General features: G+C 25.5%; 5 protein-coding genes across 5 annotated transcripts; 3 read left to right on the plus strand and 2 right to left on the minus strand.

Annotated features, from left to right (window-relative positions):
- Positions 1-324: 324 nt before the first annotated feature.
- Positions 325-1,747, plus strand: DICPUDRAFT_99725 (uncharacterized protein). Its single transcript, XM_003293611.1, has 3 exons — positions 325-778; positions 855-1,203; positions 1,384-1,747. The coding sequence occupies exons 1-3, from the start codon at positions 671-673 to the stop codon at positions 1,713-1,715; spliced, it is 789 nt and encodes a 262-aa protein (XP_003293659.1). The 5' UTR covers positions 325-670; the 3' UTR covers positions 1,716-1,747.
- A 2,245-nt stretch (positions 1,748-3,992) lies between these two features.
- On the plus strand, positions 3,993-8,621 carry DICPUDRAFT_42359 (uncharacterized protein; the record flags this gene model as incomplete). Its single annotated transcript, XM_003293612.1, has 5 exons — positions 3,993-4,080; positions 4,189-4,275; positions 4,468-4,522; positions 4,590-5,043; positions 5,112-8,621. 5 exons carry the CDS (start codon positions 3,993-3,995, stop codon positions 8,619-8,621), a joined length of 4,194 nt encoding a protein of 1,397 aa, XP_003293660.1.
- Positions 8,622-9,939: 1,318 nt separating this feature from the next.
- Positions 9,940-14,565, plus strand: DICPUDRAFT_42369 (uncharacterized protein; the record flags this gene model as incomplete). Its single annotated transcript, XM_003293613.1, has 5 exons — positions 9,940-10,030; positions 10,109-10,195; positions 10,417-10,471; positions 10,546-11,002; positions 11,071-14,565. 5 exons carry the CDS (start codon positions 9,940-9,942, stop codon positions 14,563-14,565), a joined length of 4,185 nt encoding a protein of 1,394 aa, XP_003293661.1.
- Positions 14,566-14,892: 327 nt separating this feature from the next.
- Positions 14,893-15,609, minus strand: DICPUDRAFT_84206 (uncharacterized protein; the record flags this gene model as incomplete). The annotated part of the gene is made up of 3 exons (XM_003293615.1): positions 14,893-15,066; positions 15,144-15,408; positions 15,473-15,609. 3 exons carry the CDS (start codon positions 15,607-15,609, stop codon positions 14,893-14,895), a joined length of 576 nt encoding a protein of 191 aa, XP_003293663.1.
- A 240-nt stretch (positions 15,610-15,849) lies between these two features.
- DICPUDRAFT_99726 (uncharacterized protein) lies at positions 15,850-16,610 on the minus strand (the record flags this gene model as incomplete). Its single annotated transcript, XM_003293616.1, has 2 exons — positions 16,523-16,610; positions 15,850-16,275 (listed from the first exon to the last, which is right to left on the minus strand). The coding sequence occupies exons 1-2, from the start codon at positions 16,574-16,576 to the stop codon at positions 15,850-15,852; spliced, it is 480 nt and encodes a 159-aa protein (XP_003293664.1). The 5' UTR covers positions 16,577-16,610.
- Between the last annotated feature and the right edge of the window lie 2,634 nt (positions 16,611-19,244).

A 19,244-nucleotide genomic window follows, 5' to 3' on the forward strand; every position in this document is an offset into this window, starting at 1 on the left:
TGGGGGATCCCGAAAGGGATGGGGAAATTCCCCGGGGGGGGTTATTTTTATTTTGGTTTTCCCCCCCTTTTAAAAATCCCCTTTTAGAACAAAGTTTGGGGGTTTTTTATAAAAGTCGGGGAAAAAGGTTTCCCCTTCCCTCCATTGGGGAAATTTTAATTAAAAAAAAAAATTAAAAAAAAAAAGGAAAAAAAAAAAAAAAAAAAAAAAAAAAAATAAAAGATTTTTTTTTAATTTTATTTAATTAAAATTTTTTTTTTATTTTATTTTTTGTTTTTTATTTTATTTTTTATTTTTTATTTATTTTATTGTATTTATCAACAAGTTGTAACATATAAACATTTTATAACATTTAATTATTATTTTAATAAATATAAATAAATAATAATTTTTTGTTTTTTTTTTTTTTTTCTTTATTTATTTGTTTTAAAAATTAATTACTATTACACACCCCACGCCACATTACAAAAATATATTATAATAATTTAAAATAATAATAATTATATTTTTTATAATAATTTTTTTTCATTAATAGTTTTTTCATTTATTTTAATATTAAAATTTAATAGTAATAATATTTAAATAATACCCACCACACATCCTTTTTTCTTATTTTTTTATTCCACATCACATAATTTTTATAATAGCAATAATAAATTAAATTTAAAAAATGTGTGAAGATATGTTTGTTTATTTATTTGGATATGGTAGCTTAATTTGGAGACCGGGTTTCCCATATTCAAAAAAATTCAATGCATTTATTAAAGGATATAAACGTGTATGAATACATTAAAATAATATATTTATCCTTACATTAATATCGACAACTAACATTTTATTGTTTGTTTATTTAGATGTTTGTTACAAAATCTAGGGATCATAGAGGTACAGAAGAATTACCAGGACGTGTTGTAACATTAGTTAAAAAACCAGAGGATGATCCCTCAGATGAAGAATGGATAGCCTGGGGCACAGTATACTCAATTGCAGACGATGTAGCACAACCAATTTTAAAGAATTTAGACTATAGAGAAAAGGGAGGTTACGAAAGACATGAACTAGACGTATTTTTAGCAGAAGGTGAAGAATCATATGGAAAAGCAATTGTTTATTTAGTATCACCTGATAATATAGATTATGTTTCAGAAAATGAAACAACCTCAACCATTGCAGATACTATTTTTAGATCAGTGGGTGCAAGTGGTAGAAATATAGATTATTTATTAAAATTGGGCAAATTCACTTCATGATATGGGTATAGTGGATGAACATGTTTATGATATCGAAGAAAAAAGTGCTAGAGTTAATGAAAATACACAACATCAATCACCACAACGAAAACTATCGAAAATATTACAAACTCTTTGTTATCATCCTCACCAGATAAATCTTTGGAACTCTTAAATAGACACAAACGTTTCTACGCGAAACCATTGGGTCAAATTTGGGTTGATGACGGTGCTGTCCAAGCAATTTCTCAACGTGCAAAATCTTTATTACCAGTTGGTATCATTAAAATGGTTGGTGATTTTTCTAAAAACTCTTTAGTATCAATTTTAGATGCAAACTCAAATCCAATTTCTCGTGGTATTACAAACTACTCCTCCAACGAAATTTTAAATATAATAGGCAAACAATCCAAAGATTATTTCAATACATTAGATGGTTATACAAATGAAGCCGTTATTGATCATAACAATCTAATTTTATTATAAATATATAAATAATAAAAATAAAATAAATATTTAAAAAAAAAAACTAAAACATTTTTTTTCTAAAAATAACAATATTTAAGTTTTTTTTGATAATTTATAAAATATTTATAACAATCTAAAAAAAAACTGATATTAAAATTTTTTTTTTTTTTTTCTTTAATTTTAAAAATAAATAAGAGGTACACTTTAAAATCTCTGATTTGGTGCAATACAGAGCAAATGTATGAAGAAAACCAATTAATGACTTGCACTAATTATAAATGTTCCCTTACCCTCTATAAATAAATTAGTTTAATCGAATAATGACATCCTCTTGGGATATCAGAAAGAGATTAAGCTTTCTAGAACAGATACTACACATGATCAAAGCCAGGGCTTTTAAGAAGATCATTGTTCACATATTGTTTTTAGGCAATATGTGACAATTTGAATTATTTTTTTTTAATCACAAATAAACTTTAATTATAAAAATAATGATTATGGTATTTTAATTTTAACATGATCTATTATTAAAATTTTATCAATTAAATAAATTTTATCAATTAAATAAATTTTATCAATTAAATAAATTTTATCAATTAAATAAATTTTGTAAATTAAATAATTTTTGAGAAAATTTTTTGAATTTAATAAGGTGAAAAAAAAAAATAGAAAAAAAAAAGTGAAAAAAATAAAATGAAAAATTAAAATTTTTTATTGACATTAATTGGATATGAGATTAATTTGTTCATTATAATGATAATTTCTTGAAATTTTTAATCAGTGTTATAATTAGATTTATTGTAAAAAAAATAATGAATATTCATTTATAATTTAAAGATAGATATGCAACCAATTTCCCCATTATTATTTCTCGTGATTCTAAAAAAAAAAAAAAATTTAAAAAAAATAAAAAACTCAATTCGAAATCAAAATTGCCCATAGAAAAAAAAAAAAAACGAATTTTGTGGTTGAGGAAATAAAAATACACATGAAAAAAAAATCTTAATCAAATTTTTTTTTATTTTTTAAAAAAAGAAAAAAGAAATCAAATATTTTATTTTGTAAAAATTTAAAAATAAAAAAAAAAACAGTTTTTGATTGCACCTTTTCTTTTTTTAAAAAGTAAGTGAAAAATGAGTTAATTAATTGGCTTTGGTTGTGTGTCATTTAGATTATAAGATACGTATTATGGACATATTTTTTTTTTGGGTATTTGGTTGCTTTCAACCAACACAAAAAAACATTATTTTTTTAATTGAATGTTAAAAAAAAAGTTGGTTGTTTTTTGTGCAAGCCATTTTTTTTATTTTTTTATTTTTTTAAACCTGTAGATACACATATTTATCGAAGTATGATAGTTTTTTTTTATTTTATTTTTTTAAAAATCATTTTACCCAATCATAATCAATAATTTTTTTTTGGAACAAAAAGATATTTATAAATATATTTTTCCACCTTTTTTTTTCTGTAAATTTTTTTTTTCTATTGCGGTTTTAATGTTATGAAGTGAATTTGAAGGTTTAGAGTTTTATACATACCGATTGGTTGAGTGCACATTTCTGCTCCATTTATTGATTTTTTCTACTCTCTGTTATTTATAAAACATCAAAACAATAAAATATTATTTTTTATTATTTTTTTTATTATTTTTTTTATTTTTAAAATTTTATTTATAAACCAAAATAATTTTTTTATTTTTTTTATTTTCATTTTCTTTTTCTGTCACATCTTTACATTTATACAAAAACACTTATTGTGTTCTTTATAAAAAAAAAGAAAGAAAGAAAACTTTGTTTCTATTTTTTTAATATATAAATAGAAATTTGTATTATATTTAAACCATTTTACAAAGGTAATTCAATTTTATGATTTTAAATTTAAATTTTTTTATAATAATCATATGAATGTTAATATATTCAACAACTTACACTCACAAACCTTCACAAAAAAAAAATTTTGATCACGAACACGGTTTTTTTTAATTAATTAATTAATTTTTTTTTATATTTTTTTTACAAATGTCCGTTCAACTTACTAACAGCAACTTTTTTTTTTTTTTTCTCTCTCTTTATTAAGGTTAATTAATTAATTAATTGATCAAGCTTTGCTATTATTAGCTAATTAAATAACTAGAATATAAATATTATTTATTTATATAAATAATAGTTTTTTGAATTTTTTTAGTGTTTTTTTTTTTTTTTACCATTTTTTTATATATATTTTTTTCAAATATTTATTATATATAAGCATAAAAAAAAAGAGTTAAAAAGAAAAATAAAGACAGAGACTCAAAAAATGGCATCAACTAAATCCCACACTAAATCTTCCTCATCAGGAAGTTCTTTCAGTATCATTTTGGGTTTCCAAAAGTCATTAGAAAAAGGTAACTTTTCAAATTTAGATAATTATACTCTAGTTTTTAAAATTGAAATCCCAAAACTAATTTAGATTTTCGTATTTTAATTATATAATAATTACTTGGTTTCTATAGGTTCATTTGGTGTTTTATATGCTATGATTAAAGGAAATACTTTTCCTAAAATATTAACAATTTTAAGTTTATTAATTGAATTTTGTCGTAAGTGTAATCAATATTTATAATCTATTTATAAATAATATTTTTGGTTTATTTATAGCCCCAAACGAAAATTTTTTTATTTTTTAAATTTACACCGAGTAATTTTTTTAATTTTTTTTTAATTTTTTTTAATTTTTTTATTCATTTCATTAATTAAATTTTTATTTTTTAATAATACAATGATTTAAATAGAATTATCATCCTTTGGTTTCAAACATCAATATCCATGGGGTGGGGATGCTGGATAGTAAGTATTATTGTTATTTTATTAAAGTTAGTTTAAAATATATATTAAATATTTTATTGTTATTCAGTTATTTAAAGAAAATTATGTCACCAGTCAGCCATCCATCAAACTTAGTTGGTTATACTGGATTTCAAATATTGTTTTGGGTTGTTGTTGGTTTAATGGTTCTAGGTTTTATCAATATATGGTATGTCGCATATCAGTTTTATCAAGGCAAAATTGCAAATATATGGATCATTAGAACTCTTCGTTGGTTTGTCAGTACCTCCGTAGCTGTATTATATATCCCAATTTTATCTTTGCTCTTAATCGGTTTAGATTGTACCACATCAGACTCAGGAAGAGTATTAAGAAAGTTTGAAGCAGAGTCAATTCAATGTTTTAGAGGTGCAAATTTACCAATCTCTATTGTCTCAATTATTTTAATTATAATTTTCAGTATTGTTGCTTTTATTTCAAGTGCAACATATTATGAATATGATACAACTGTTAAATCAAGATTTGCTAAACCCCATGCCAGAGTAAGTTTTATTATTTGTAATTTAAAAAAAAAATTATATATGTTAATTTAAATTTTTATTTTTTATAGTTTGATGTTTCAATTTTATTAGTTAAAACCATCTTTGCATTTTTCAACTCTTTAGTAGATTTTGTTCCATGGTTAACAAGTATAACATTTTTCGTATTAATGCTCTGTTTAACCATTGCATCCATTGTAGTTTTACCATACAACAACCAAAGATTAAATCAAATTAAAAGCGGTTTCTACACTGTCGTATTATGGGTATCATTTATGACATTGGTTACTATGGGTTTATACGATGAAACTTCACCAGCCACCAGTTACATCGCTGTTGCAGGTGTATTCCCAGCTTTCCCAATTGGTTATTTCTTAAACAGATTCTATTATAAATGGTTATCATCACAGGTTGTAAATCTCGTTATTCCACAGCCAGGTACCTCCTCAATGGACCTCCGTGAAAAGAAAGAAAAACATCACAGTACAGAAAAGGTAGAGTCTTCACCAACATCTAAAATCACATGGGGTAAAGAACCAATTACATTGGGCAGTAAAAGACAAATCATTTTCCCATTCTTTGAAAACAAATTAGTATTCTCATTCTTTGTCGAAATTATGGCCAGAAAAATCTTGCGTGGTTCCTTTGGAGATGGTATTTCAAATAGTTCAAATGATGCCATTGAACGTGCCAATAACTTGTATCAATGTGGTCTTCAATATTTCCCAAAATCAGATATACTTTGGATGGCCTATTGCAACTTTTTATTCACCGTTAGAAAAGATAGACATATTGGCTATGCCGCACTTGAAAAACTAAGAAGAATGAAACCATCATTCGATGTCCGTTTCTTTATTTACCAACGTGACAAAGAAAGAGAACAACTCATGGACTCTGATCTTAGAGGCCCAGAAAATGGTGGTAAAATTCAAGATTTTGTCAGCTATATGGAGTTCAAAAAACTTTATTATGGCGCCAAAAGACATCATGTAAAATGTTTAAATTATATCAAAAGATTCTGGGGACATTTATTACACGAAACTGTAGATTTACATCGTTTATCAGATTTATCAGGTCGTATCGCCACAACAGAAAACAAAGCCAATGAAAGTTATGAAAGACTTTTAGCACTCAATCCAAATTCAGTCAGAGTACTTCGTGACTATTCACAATTCCTCGAAGAAGTTGTTAAAGATAAAGATTCAGCTCTTAGACTTCAAAAGAAAGCAGAAGCAATTGAGGATTTAATGAGCAAAAGCCAAACAACAGATTTCAAGATTAGCGATATCAAAACTCTTGATGACTCTGATAACGAACTTAACGAACCAAATGCAATCCAATTAGCTAAAATTGATGCTGAAATTTCAAAAACTCACTCATCAGGCTCGAAATCAAATGACACCAAATCCAAAGATGATTCATCAGATACCAGCGGTTCAAGTAGAGGTAGAAGAAGCAAATATAGAGAGTTCCAACAGAGTAATGCAATTAGTAAACTTTCATGGTTAATGATTGCAACCACAGCAGCCTGTATTATCTTTTTAATTGTTGTTCTTATTGTATTCAGAGGACTCGCTGTTAAACATAACAATGCATATCAAGGTATTCTTTCAATCACAGATTGTGCCACTGAAGCTGTCAAAATTGCCATTAATTTAAATACAATGCAAGCTTATTCTTTAGGAGAGTCCGCACTTGGTGCAGCTGTAACCAAAGCATTGGTAGATCAACTTAGAGCAGAAAATGATAGAAGTGTTATTATTATGAAGAATATTCACGATGCCATCTATTGGGGTGAAGGTAATCCAACTTCATATGTCGGTGATAATCTTAGTGCTCTCAAAGCAAAAGATGGTTATCCAGTATTTGATATTGGCTCTAAAGTTTTCCCTTATGAAGATTTTAATAGAACAAACTCAGTTATCAATAATGCTCAGATGATTACTCTTTATAATGAACCATCAGTAAATATGACAATTTTAATCAATCCATCAGGGGCAAATATTACAACCCGTGAAACTTATGATCAGTTATATAATGCTTGGAAAGCTGGCAACACCTTCATTGATAGTGCTGTACTCGCCAATACCTTAACTGTTTCCCAACTTCAAGCTGCCTCTTTAAACTCAAACTTTAAATTTGTTGTTCTCAATGCTCCAACTACAATTCCAAATATCTACATAAAAATTCAACAAACCTATATCAATGCATTATTATCTGGTATTATGAACACTTTAAACACAATTCTTTATGTTTGGTTAGGTATTTTCTGTTTCTTATTCCTCATTGCAATTCTTTTATTCCGTCCAGTTGTTACAAAAATATCAAGAGAAAAGATTCGTACATTAGTTCTCTTCTCATTGGCTCCAAGAGATGTTGTTATCAGATTAGCCAGCAAAAAGATTAAGATGACCAGTCTAGATAGTGGTAGTGAACGTGATAATCTCTTTGATACTACCGATGACGATGTTAGTGCTCGTGGCCATGACCATCTTCATTCAGATGGTGAAACAGGCACAAGAAAAAAGAATGACTCCACTTCAATTTCTATCACTGTTAGTGATCCCAAAGGCAGCTCTCACCCAATTATTCTTGGTTCAGATAATGAAATAAATAAATCAAGAGATGATGTCGAACGTTCTTCCGCATTTGGTGATCGTCGTCCACTAATTGATTCAAATGGTCTTCTCGGTTCAACAGCCATCAATAGAAAACATGTTCAATCACAACAAGAAAATAATGAGGAGGTTAAACCATTGCTCTCAAGTGATGATAAAAAATATGGTTGGGATGGCAAGAGCAAGAGAAATTTAAATAAGAAATCTTTAAGATCTGTTTTAAGACGTCTCCATTGGTCATACATTGTTGCTATCTTTTTATTATTCGGTTTCATTACCATGGGTATTTGGGTTACATTCTCTGTTGTATTCGCAAACTCTCAAAGTGGTTTTACTTTAGGCCAAAGCTGCACTAGAGCTTTAGATAGTCGTATTATTAATTATTATGTTGCCGAATTATACACATACGATGGCGACGCCAATACCAAAGACGCTTTAACTGCTGTTACTCAACTTCAAAATAACCATCAATCACTCCCATATCTTGAAGAAGTTAGACCATTAATGGAAGGTTCATATGGTTGCTGGCTCCTCAATAAAACTAAATGTATCCCATCAAACAGTCCATACTATGAAGATACCTCTAAAGGTTTAGATTGGCTAATTGATCAATACACAAAACATGTTGTAAATTTAGCAAATACTGACCCAAATCTATCAAGCTCCAGTCCAGAGCTTGCATGGATGCAAGCAATTGGTTCAGACTATATTTTCCAAGGTTTAGATTTAGCCACATACATTTATTTTAAACATTATCAAGAAAATCAAAATTGGGCCACCATGGTATTAACCACAATTCTAGCAATCACCTCCGTAATCCTCTTAATTGTTTATGTTGTATTATTTAGACCATTTATGAACCATTTAAGAATACAACACATTCACACATTGGCACTTTTACGTTTAGCTCCAGACGATATCAGACATATGGAAGTCAGTGATAAAGTTATTGACGAAGATTAAAAAATAATATAATCTAATAATATAAATAATTGTTATTTAACAATATATGTAAAAAAAATCAATTTTTCCGACCTTTTTTAAAAAATTAATTAATTATTAATTTTTAAAGATATATATAAAACAAAAAAAAAAAATGTAAATAATTTATAATTAAAACAAAAATAATATAAAAAAAAAAAATTGTAATGTGTATAGCAAATAAAATAAATTTGAAAAATTAAAAAATATTTTTTTTTTACTTGTTGCTTTAAAGAAAAAAGGTTTATTTATTTATATTTTTACATATATATTTTTTAATTATAGCACCGTTGAAGTTTTCAACATATAAAATTTTAATTTCCATTTTTATGTGAGATCTGCAGATTGAATGATAAAAATATTTCGAATTAAAAAAAACACTTCCAAACAACCAAACAATTGGGAGATTTTTAAGTTCCTTGAAATGTTAATATTATTTTTTGTGAAAAGTTTAAAATCTAATTTTATCTTTTTTCTTTTTTTTTTATTTTAAAACTTCAACATAAAATTTTTAATATATTCCATAGTTTAGGCATGTCAATGGTTTATATTTTTAAAAAAAAAAAAAAAGTTTTTTTTTTAAAAATTTTTTTTTTATAGCCTTTTTATTTCGTGTATGGGTGTTTTGGCGATTAACCTACTTTTTTTGAAATTTTATTTTTTTAAAATTATTTTTTATTTGATGAAAACATTTTTTTGTTGATCCAGTAGATATTTATTTTTAACCTTTCAAAACCTTGACACTTCCTGATTAAACCACTACCAGTTTTTTTATTAATTTTTTTTCATTATATTTTTCAGGTGGGTGAGTTAATTTACCCACCCACAGATTCTTTTTTAATCGTAGCTGCATTGTTCTACAGTTTATGAATGTCACCATCAAATTGATCTATACGATAATTATGGTATGAGAGTGGTTTGAAAAGTACGATTGGTTGTTTTTTTTTTATTAATTTTTTTTTCAAAATAACTCAGAGCGATAACAAATATTTAAACTTTAATGGTTTTTTTTTTCTATTATATTTTTTTTTTTTTCATATTTTTCTTTTTTTATAAATAAAAAAAAATTTTATCTTTTTTTTTTTTACTGTTTTTCTATTAACAAATAAAATTTCTTATTTTTTTTTTTCTCAACCAATAAAAAAAATTATTAAGATATATAAATAAAACTTTTTTTTTTTTAATATAAAAAAGGTTTTATTTATTGTATTTTTAAAAATTGATTTTTTTTTTATTTTGTTTAAAGAGATAAATAATTTTTTATCTACTTTATTTTTTTGTATTAATATAAGATAAAAAAATGTCAACATCAAATAAATCTCACACTAAATCTTCCTCGTCAGGAAGCTCTTTAAGTTTAATATTGGGCTTTTCAAAATCAATTGAAAAAGGTAATTATAAATAAAAAACAATTCTTTCTTATAATTTTTACTAATTTTAATTTAATTATAATAATTTGGGTTCAAAAGGTTCATTTGGTGTTTTATATGCTATGATTAAGGGAAATACCTTTCCTAAAATATTAACAATTATAAGTTTATTAATTGAATTTTGTCGTATGTATAAATAATTAATAATATTTATTTATTTTTAAATGGATAAAAATAAAAATTCTTTTCAAAAATCGATTTTTGAAAATTCGAATTTTTTATTTTTTTTTACCCAAAATTTTTTTTTTTTTACCCAAAATTTTTTTTCATTTCATTAATTAATTTTTTATTTGTTTTATTTCATAAATTAAATTATTTATTTATTAATAATATAATGGTTTAAATAGAATTATCATCCTTTGGTTTTAAACATCAATACCCATGGGGTGGGGATGCTGGATAGTAAGTATAATTAATTATTATTTTAAACATTTTTAATTAACTGGTTGTATTAATAAATAAATTCTATTATTTAGTTATTTAAAGAAAATTATGTCACCAGTTAATCATCCATCAAACTTAGTTGGTTATAACGGGTTTCAAATATTGTTTTGGATTGTTGTTGGTTTAATGGTTCTAGGTTTTATCAATATATGGTATGTCGCATATCAGTTTTATCAAGGCAAAATTGCAAATATATGGATTATTAGAACTCTTCGTTGGTTTGTCAGTACCTCCGTGGCTGTATTATATATCCCAATTTTATCTTTGCTCTTAATCGGTTTAGATTGTACATCAACAAAAGAATTTGGAACCATTCTCCGAAAGTTTGAGGAAGAATCAATTCAATGTTTTAGAGGTGCAAATTTACCAATCTCTATTGTCTCAATTATTTTAATTATAATTTTCAGTATTGTCGCTTTTATTTCAAGTGCAACATATTATGAATATGATACAAATGTAAAATCAAGATTTTCTAAACCCCATGCCAGAGTAAGTTAAACTATTTATAATTTAAAAAAAAAATTATATATGTTAATTTAAAATTTTATTTTTTATAGTTTGATGTTTCAATTTTATTAGTTAAAACCATCTTTGCATTTTTCAACTCTTTAGTAGATTTTGTTCCATGGTTAACAAGTATAACATTTTTCGTATTAATGCTCTGTTTAACCATTGCATCCATTGTAGTTTTACCATACAACAACCAAAGATTAAATCAAATTAAAAGCGGTTTCTACACTGTCGTATTATGGATATCATTTATGACAATGGTTACTATGGGTATCTACGATGAAACTTCACCAGCCACCAGCTACATCGCCATTGCAGGTGCATTCCCAGCTTTCCCAGTTGGTTATTTCTTAAACAGATTCTATTATAAATGGTTATCATCACAAGTTGCCAGTCTTCAAATTGTAAATGAATCAACTTCAACAATGGACTTGCATGAAAAGAAAAAAGGAAATAGTATTGATAAGGCCGACTTACCAACATCTAAAATTACATGGGGTAAAGAACCAATTACATTGGGCAGTAAAAGACAAATCATTTTCCCATTCTTTGAAAACAAATTAGTATTCTCATTCTTTGTCGAAATTATGGCCAGAAAAATCTTAAAGAACAGTTTTAATGAAGGGGTTTCAAATAGCTCTAACGATGCCATTGAACGTGCCAATAACTTATATCAATGTGGTCTTCAATATTTCCCAAAATCAGATATACTTTGGATGGCCTATTGCAACTTTTTATTCACCGTTAGAAAAGATAGACATATTGGCTATGCCGCACTCGAAAAACTAAGAAGAATGAAACCATCATTTGATGTCCGTTTCTTTATTTACCAACGTGACAAAGAAAGAGAACAACTCATGGACTCTGATCTTAGAGGCCCTGGAAACGGTGGTAAAATTCAAGATTTTGTCAGCTATATGGAGTTCAAAAAACTTTACTATGGCGCCAAAAGACATCATGTAAAATGTTTAAATTATATCAAAAGATTCTGGGGACACTTGTTACACGAAACTGTAGATTTACATCGTTTATCAGATTTATCAGGTCGTATCGCCACAACAGAAAACAAAGCCAATGAAAGCTATGAAAGACTTTTAGCACTCAATCCAAATTCAGTCAGAGTACTTCGTGACTATTCACAATTCCTCGAAGAAGTTGTTAAAGATAAAGACTCGGCCCTTAGACTTCAAAAGAAAGCAGAAGCAATCGAAGAAATTATGAGCAAAAGTCAAACAACAGATTTCAAGATTAGCGATATCAAAACTCTTGATGATTCAGACAATGAGGTTGAATTTAACGAACCAAATGCAATTCAATTAGCCAAGATCGATGCTGATATCAATGAAAAGACACGTTCATCAGGTACAAGATCAACCTCATCCAAATCCAAAGATGATTCATCAGATACCAGTGGTTCAAGTAGAGGTAGAAGAAGCAAATATAGAGAGTTCCAACAGAGTAATGCAATTAATAAACTTTCATGGTTAATGATTGCAACCACAGCAGCCTGTATTATCTTTTTAATTGTTGTTCTTATTGTATTCAGAGGACTTGCTGTTAAACATACCAATGCATATCAAGGTATTCTTTCAATCACAGACTGTGCCACCGAAGCTGTTTCACTTGGTATGAATCTTAACGCAATGCACGCTTATTCTCTTGCTGGTGGTACACCAGGATATCCATTAGAGTCGTCTAAAGCTGAGGTCGAAAGAAGAAGGAAATTAAATGACAGAAGTATTGTTATTATGAAGAATATTCACGATGCCATCTATTGGGGTGAAGGTGACCCAACATCATATGTAGGTGATAATCTTTTTACACTTAAAGAGAGAGCTGGATATACAGTATTCGATATTGGTAGTGTAGTATTTGACTATACTCAATTCAATAGATCTAACTTAATTATTGATGATCCAGATATGGTAAATCTTTATAATGAACCATCAGTAAATATGACAATTTTAATCACTACACCAGGATCAAACAATACCCAACTTTATTCACAACCATACAACGCTTGGAAAGCTGGTAATTCCTTTATAGAGAGTGCCATTATTGCAAATAAACTTTCCTTTGATAATATCAAAGATGGTGCATCAAGCCATCCAGAGTTTCAATTTGTTACACTCAACTCTCCAATTGTTATGCCTAAAATATTTTTAAAGATTCAACAGGTTTACATTGAGTCACTAGTACAAGAGATTATGAACACTTTAAACTCAATTCTCTATGTTTGGTTAGGTATTTTCTGTTTCTTATTCCTCATTGCAATTCTTTTATTCCGTCCAGTTGTAACAAAAATATCAAGAGAAAAGATTCGTACATTAGTTCTCTTCTCATTAGCTCCAAGAGATGTTGTTATCAGATTGGCCAATAGAAAAGTTAAAATGACCAGCATAGATAGTGGTAGTGAACGTGATAATCTCTTTGATTCTACCGATGACGATGTTAGTGCTCGTGCTCATGATCATCTTGGGGAAGATGAGACTCCAGTTGGTGATAGAAAAAAGAATGATGATATTTCTAACGAAGGCACAGGAGAAAGTTCAGAAAATGCTGACAACAGTGGCATCAATAAATCTGAAGATTCAATTATTAATGCTGCTAATAATAGTGGTCGTCGTCCATTACTAGACTCGACAAGCATTTTAAATTCAACCCAAAATAGAAATACCTCAAGCTCAGCCCCTAATGATAGAAGAGATAGTACTGCAATTACAATTCCAGAAGAAAAGAAATATGGTTGGGATGGAAAGAGTAAGAGAAATTTAAATAAGAAATCATTAAAGGTAATTTTAAGACGTCTCCATTGGTCCTATTTTTTAGCAGTATTTTTATTATTCGGTTTCATTACCATGGGTATTTGGGTATCATTCACTGTTGTTTTTAATAACTCCCAAAGTGGTTTTACCTTAGGTCAAAGCTGCACTAGAGCTTTAGATAGTCGTATTATTAATTTCTACGTTGCTGAACTATATACATACAGTGGAGATAGAGATCCAAAAAATATGCTTTCTGCTGTTTCAGAGTTCCAAAATAACCATCAATCACTCCCATATCTCGAAGAAGTTAGACCATTAATGGAAGGTTCCTATGGTTGCTGGCTCCTCAATAAAACACAATGTCTCCCATCAACCAGTCCTTACTATGAAGATATTTCACAAGGTATGGATTGGGTTATTGATCAATTTACCAAGAATGTTATAAATCTTGTCCACACTGATGATTCTGAATTACCAAGTAGTCCAGATCTTGAATGGGTATTAGAAGTTGGATCCGATCAGCTTTACCAAGGTTTAGATTTAGCCACATTCACATACTTTGAATACTATAGAGATAAACAAGAATGGGCCACCATGGTATTAACCACTATTTTAGCAATCACCTCCGTAATCCTCTTAATTGTTTATGTTGTATTATTTAGACCATTTATGAACCATTTAAGAATACAACATATTCACACATTAGCACTTTTACGTTTAGCTCCAGAAGATATTAGATATATGGAAGTCAGTGATAAAGTTATTGATGAAGATTAATAACTTTATAATAATAGACAATAACATAAATAATAATAATAATAATAATAACAAAATTAATTTAGATTTAAATAAAATTTGTATATAGTCTTTTAAAAAAACAATTTGTTTATTTATTTATTTATTTATTTATTTATTTATTTATTTATTTATTTATTTATTATTATTATTATTAATTGAATAGTGATTAATAAATACTTTTTTTTAAAAAAAAGTAATAAAAAAAAACAACAGATTAAATTAGTTTGATTTTCTGTGTAACTATTTGATATAAAAACTATATTCCAAAATTAAATAAATCTATATAATTAAAAAAACTAACTTTATTTATACAATATGCTCTAAAGAGCCTTGAGAGATAAGATTTGAAACATCTGATCTTTTTAAAAAATGGGTTGTATTTAAATTTAATGTAACAGTTGCACCAGAATTTAAAACTACTTGGCCCAACTCTTTAATAACTCTAACCTCTACATATAAATCTTTTGGTGGTTGTGGGTCCTGTATGAAAATAAAACCATTAGTTTTTTTTATTAAAAATTGAAAATAATAATAATTAATTTAAAACCAATATTTACCACTGTTAAATCTAATCCAACTTTAATATTATAATCTGTTAAATTTTTATCATAATCTGAAAAGAATTGAATTTCATCTTGTGATAGTTTTTCCTTTAATTGATCAGGTAATAAACCATTACCAGAGCTCCATCTGTATTCTTTAATTCTTTTTAATCTTTCATTTAAATATGCCAAAACACATCTTTTATCTCTATATATTACTGAAAAATATGTCATTGAGTTTGATAAATAATATGGTTGTGATTTTTCATTTCCATTTGCCCTATAATAAACTAATTAGTTTCAAGGATTTGATGAATTTATAATGGAGTTTAGTAAATAATTACATTAAAACTTGGAGTAATTCTTCATAAAGCACATTAATTTCATTTATTGCCAACTTTATATTTGTGTCATTATAATGAGGTATTGAATCGGTTTGTCTAATTTCCTTTACCAATTCAATTGCTGATTTTGTAAACATCCTGTATTTTTTGTTTGTGTAATTTATAAAATAAATATTGAAAAAATGCACAAAAAATAAAAATGAAAATTTAAAAAAATTTAAAAAAAAAAAATTTTAGAGGGAAAATGAATTATTTTTTTAAATTTTATTTATTTAATTTTTACAAATAAAATATATTTTTATAGTAAATATTTACTAAATATATATATATTTTTTAGAATATTCTTATTATATGTTTTGAAAATGTTAATAAATTAATTAATTTCTTTTATCCATTTCGATACCAGAAGTTTGACCGATGCAAGTTAAATTTCTCCAAGCAAGGTAGGTTGAAATTGGAATAAGTAAAAGGATCCATGACCAGAAGACACCAGTGGTGGTTGAAAGATATGTTTTAATACCTTGGCAATAAGAGTTGAAGAAATAAGCACCACCACAAGCAGTTTTAATATAAGTTGATAAGTTGGCACTGTAAACAATGTAAACAATAACTGCTTCAAAAACAGTAATGAAGGACATAAGGAAATAAATTTTAGCAAAGGTTTTATTTGAAAAGATTGATGCAATAAGACCAACAACACCGGTTAAAACACAAGTGCAACCATTGGCAAAGAATGCCCATGTATGAATTGTGTCAATATTATTATTAGCCCATGTTAAAACAACTTGAGCAACGCCGAATAACTATATAGATAAAAATAGAAAAATTAACATTAATATTATAATTTTATAAAAAAAAGTAAAAATAAAAAAAAAAAAAATATCCAAAATTTCGATTTTTTATTTGTGAATGATTGCTATTGTGTGTATTTTGTGGTGTGGTAATAAATAATCCAAATTATTTTTTTTTTAATTTTAAAAATAAAATATTTGATTGAAATTTTATAAAAACTTTAAAAATTTGAGAATAATGAATAGTTTTGATATTTACAAATACAAAAAAGGCGGAAATTCCGACCAAAATTCTAATATTTCTTGGTTCCATTATTTTTTATTTAAATATAGCTTTATTATATTACAAAAAAAGAAAAATATAGTTACAAAAAAAAAAAAAAAAATATGTTATTTTATATATATAAATTTGGTGGAGAATGATATTATAAATTTATAAAAAATAAAAAAAAAAAATATAAAAGATTTTGTTTCGAAAAAAAATTTAAAAAAATTATTAAAAATTTAAAAAAAAATAATTTAAAATATTATTATAAAATAATAAAAAAATCTAAAGTTTTTTTTTGAATGTTTGGACAAAAAAATATTATAAATTGAAAAAAAATAAAAAAAATGAATTAAAATAATAAATTTATTTTATAAACCATTGGAATGACTAAAAGGTGCAGAAAAAAGTTACTGGTATGAAATTTCACCGTGGGAAAAGAAAAAAAAAATTATAATTTGGTTTAAAACAACAATATAACACCACACTTTGAAAAAAAAAAATAAAAAAAATAAAAAAAATAAAAAAGATATTATTCATGAATAATAATTATTATTATCATATAAATAATAAATAAATTAATATATATAAAAAAAAAAATTATTTATAAATATTTATAAATATAAAAGAGAATATGAAATTTAATTGTGGTATTGTGGCCATTCGGTAAAAAAAAAAAAAAAAAAAATATCTGAATTTTTATTTAAAAAAAAAAAAAGATATTTGCCAAAAAATTATTATAATAATTTATTTATTGATTTTTTTTTTTGAAAAAAATGAATCCATTATAAAAATGCACCCAAAAGTAATCATTATAAAAATAAATTATAAACATTTTTTTTGTAATTAATATTTTATTTAAATAATTTACTTTTTTTTTTTTATATCTGATCTTTTATTTTATACAAAAAAGAAATTAATTCTTAATAATTTTATATATATTGAGTGTTTTTAGCAACTAGTTGGGCCTTGTACATCAGAAATGCCAGCATAATAATTTTTTATCCATTCATCAGGTACATTAAAATATGAGGCTTCGCCTGGTGGTAAACGCGATATATTATTGACACTGGTCGATGTATTTATTGAGTTCATGGATATAATATTTTTGTTTTCAGATTTTTTTAAAAAAGAACCAAAAGATTTAATAGAATCTATATAAAAATAAAAATGATTGTTAGAAATTTTAAAATTGAATAAACCACATTATTTATTTTAATACCCACTGATAATTGTCATTTTTTTTTTTTTTTTTTTAGATTATATAATATACAATAGGAATTTTTTTTTTCTTTTGTTAATAATTGTAGTTATTTAATTGATCCCAAATTTTATTTACAAAATTGATTTGATATTTATCCCCTTTTTTTTTTTTTTTTTTTTTTTTTTTTTTTTCTTTAAATCTTTTAAAAAAAAATAAATAAATTAAAAAAAAATTAATAAATAATTTAAATTTAGTCGCACCCTTTCTGTTATAATAAAAAAAAAAAAAATTTTCAATATTAGATAGTAAATAATTATTTTTATATAACATATACACACACTTTTGTTCAACCTGAATCAATTATTATTACAATTGTTGTTATTTTTTTTAAAATAAAAAAGGTAAAAACAATATATTGAAAGATAATATTGATTCCTTTATGTCGAATTTTTAATTTCACCATCACAACATATATAAAAATTATAGTGAGAGATATAATGTTTTATTTAAATATTAGTTATGGTTGTTGTTATTTTTGTGAATTTGTGATATATCTATATAATTATAGTGTTGTTAATATTTAATTATTTTATACTTCCAGCACATACACACACATCACACTCACACCACATTCACATACACATACACCCTCACCCCAATCTCACTCACACATATACTAGAATTATTATTAAATTTATTATTTTTATTAATAAAATTTAAAAAAAAGAAAAAAAAAAGTTGGTTAATTTAACTCCAGACTGAAAAATTAAAAAAATATACAAATCAATACTTTGAATATGGCACTCATATTATTTTTACATGATAATATAGTGAAATTTTAAAACAGATAGTACAAATAATGATAATAACAATATAAATCTTTTTGTTCACCGTTTTTTTTTTTTCCTTTTTTTTTTTACTATATTTATACCTATTCCCCACTTTTTTTTTCTTTATCCATATTTATATATACATTTTGATTTTTAAATCGTTAAATCGTTTTTTTTTTTTCAATTTTTATTATAAAATTAAATTATATTAATAAAAATATATATTTATAAGTACAAATAAAGGAAAAAAAAATTATAATTATAGGTTCATTCATCTATTTTAACACTTAAACACACTTATAGTAACACATTAAAAGAATTTTTTTTCTTTTTTTTTAAATAGAAAATTATAAATATATAATATATTCATTAAAATGGAAATGTTGCTTAAATTTAAATATTTATTTTTGGTTGGTTTTGATATACATTTAGCGATTTTTTTTTTAAAAATTAATTTTTTTAAAAATTTTTTTTTTAGGTTTTTTTTAATTTTTTTTTTAAATTTTTTAAAATTTTATTTTTTTTTCGGGTTTAAATTAAAAATTTAAAATTCACACTATACCCCCCTAACCCCCCCGCTTTACTAAAAAAGGCTTTTGGGATTATTCCCCATACCCCCTCAGAGGCCCTATTAGAATTATTTTTCTCCAAAAAAATCCACCCAAAAAAACCCCCCCCCCCC

Source organism: Dictyostelium purpureum (assembly GCF_000190715.1).
Source record: "Dictyostelium purpureum unplaced genomic scaffold DICPUscaffold_452, whole genome shotgun sequence".
In the NCBI taxonomy this organism is placed as follows: Eukaryota; Evosea; class Eumycetozoa; order Dictyosteliales; family Dictyosteliaceae; genus Dictyostelium; species Dictyostelium purpureum.

What these genes read in the sequence shown, in the direction of transcription:
- DICPUDRAFT_99725 (XM_003293611.1), top strand. Translation starts at nt 671, where the DNA reads ATGTGTGAAGATATGTTTGTTTATTTATTTGGATATGGTAGCTTAATT. An exon ending in TTATTAAAGGATATAAACGT is followed by an intron (nt 779 to 854) that starts GTATGAATACAT and finishes TTGTTTATTTAG; the next exon opens with ATGTTTGTTACAAAATCTAG. An exon ending in TAGATCAGTGGGTGCAAGTG is followed by an intron (nt 1,204 to 1,383) that starts GTAGAAATATAG and finishes CATCCTCACCAG; the next exon opens with ATAAATCTTTGGAACTCTTA.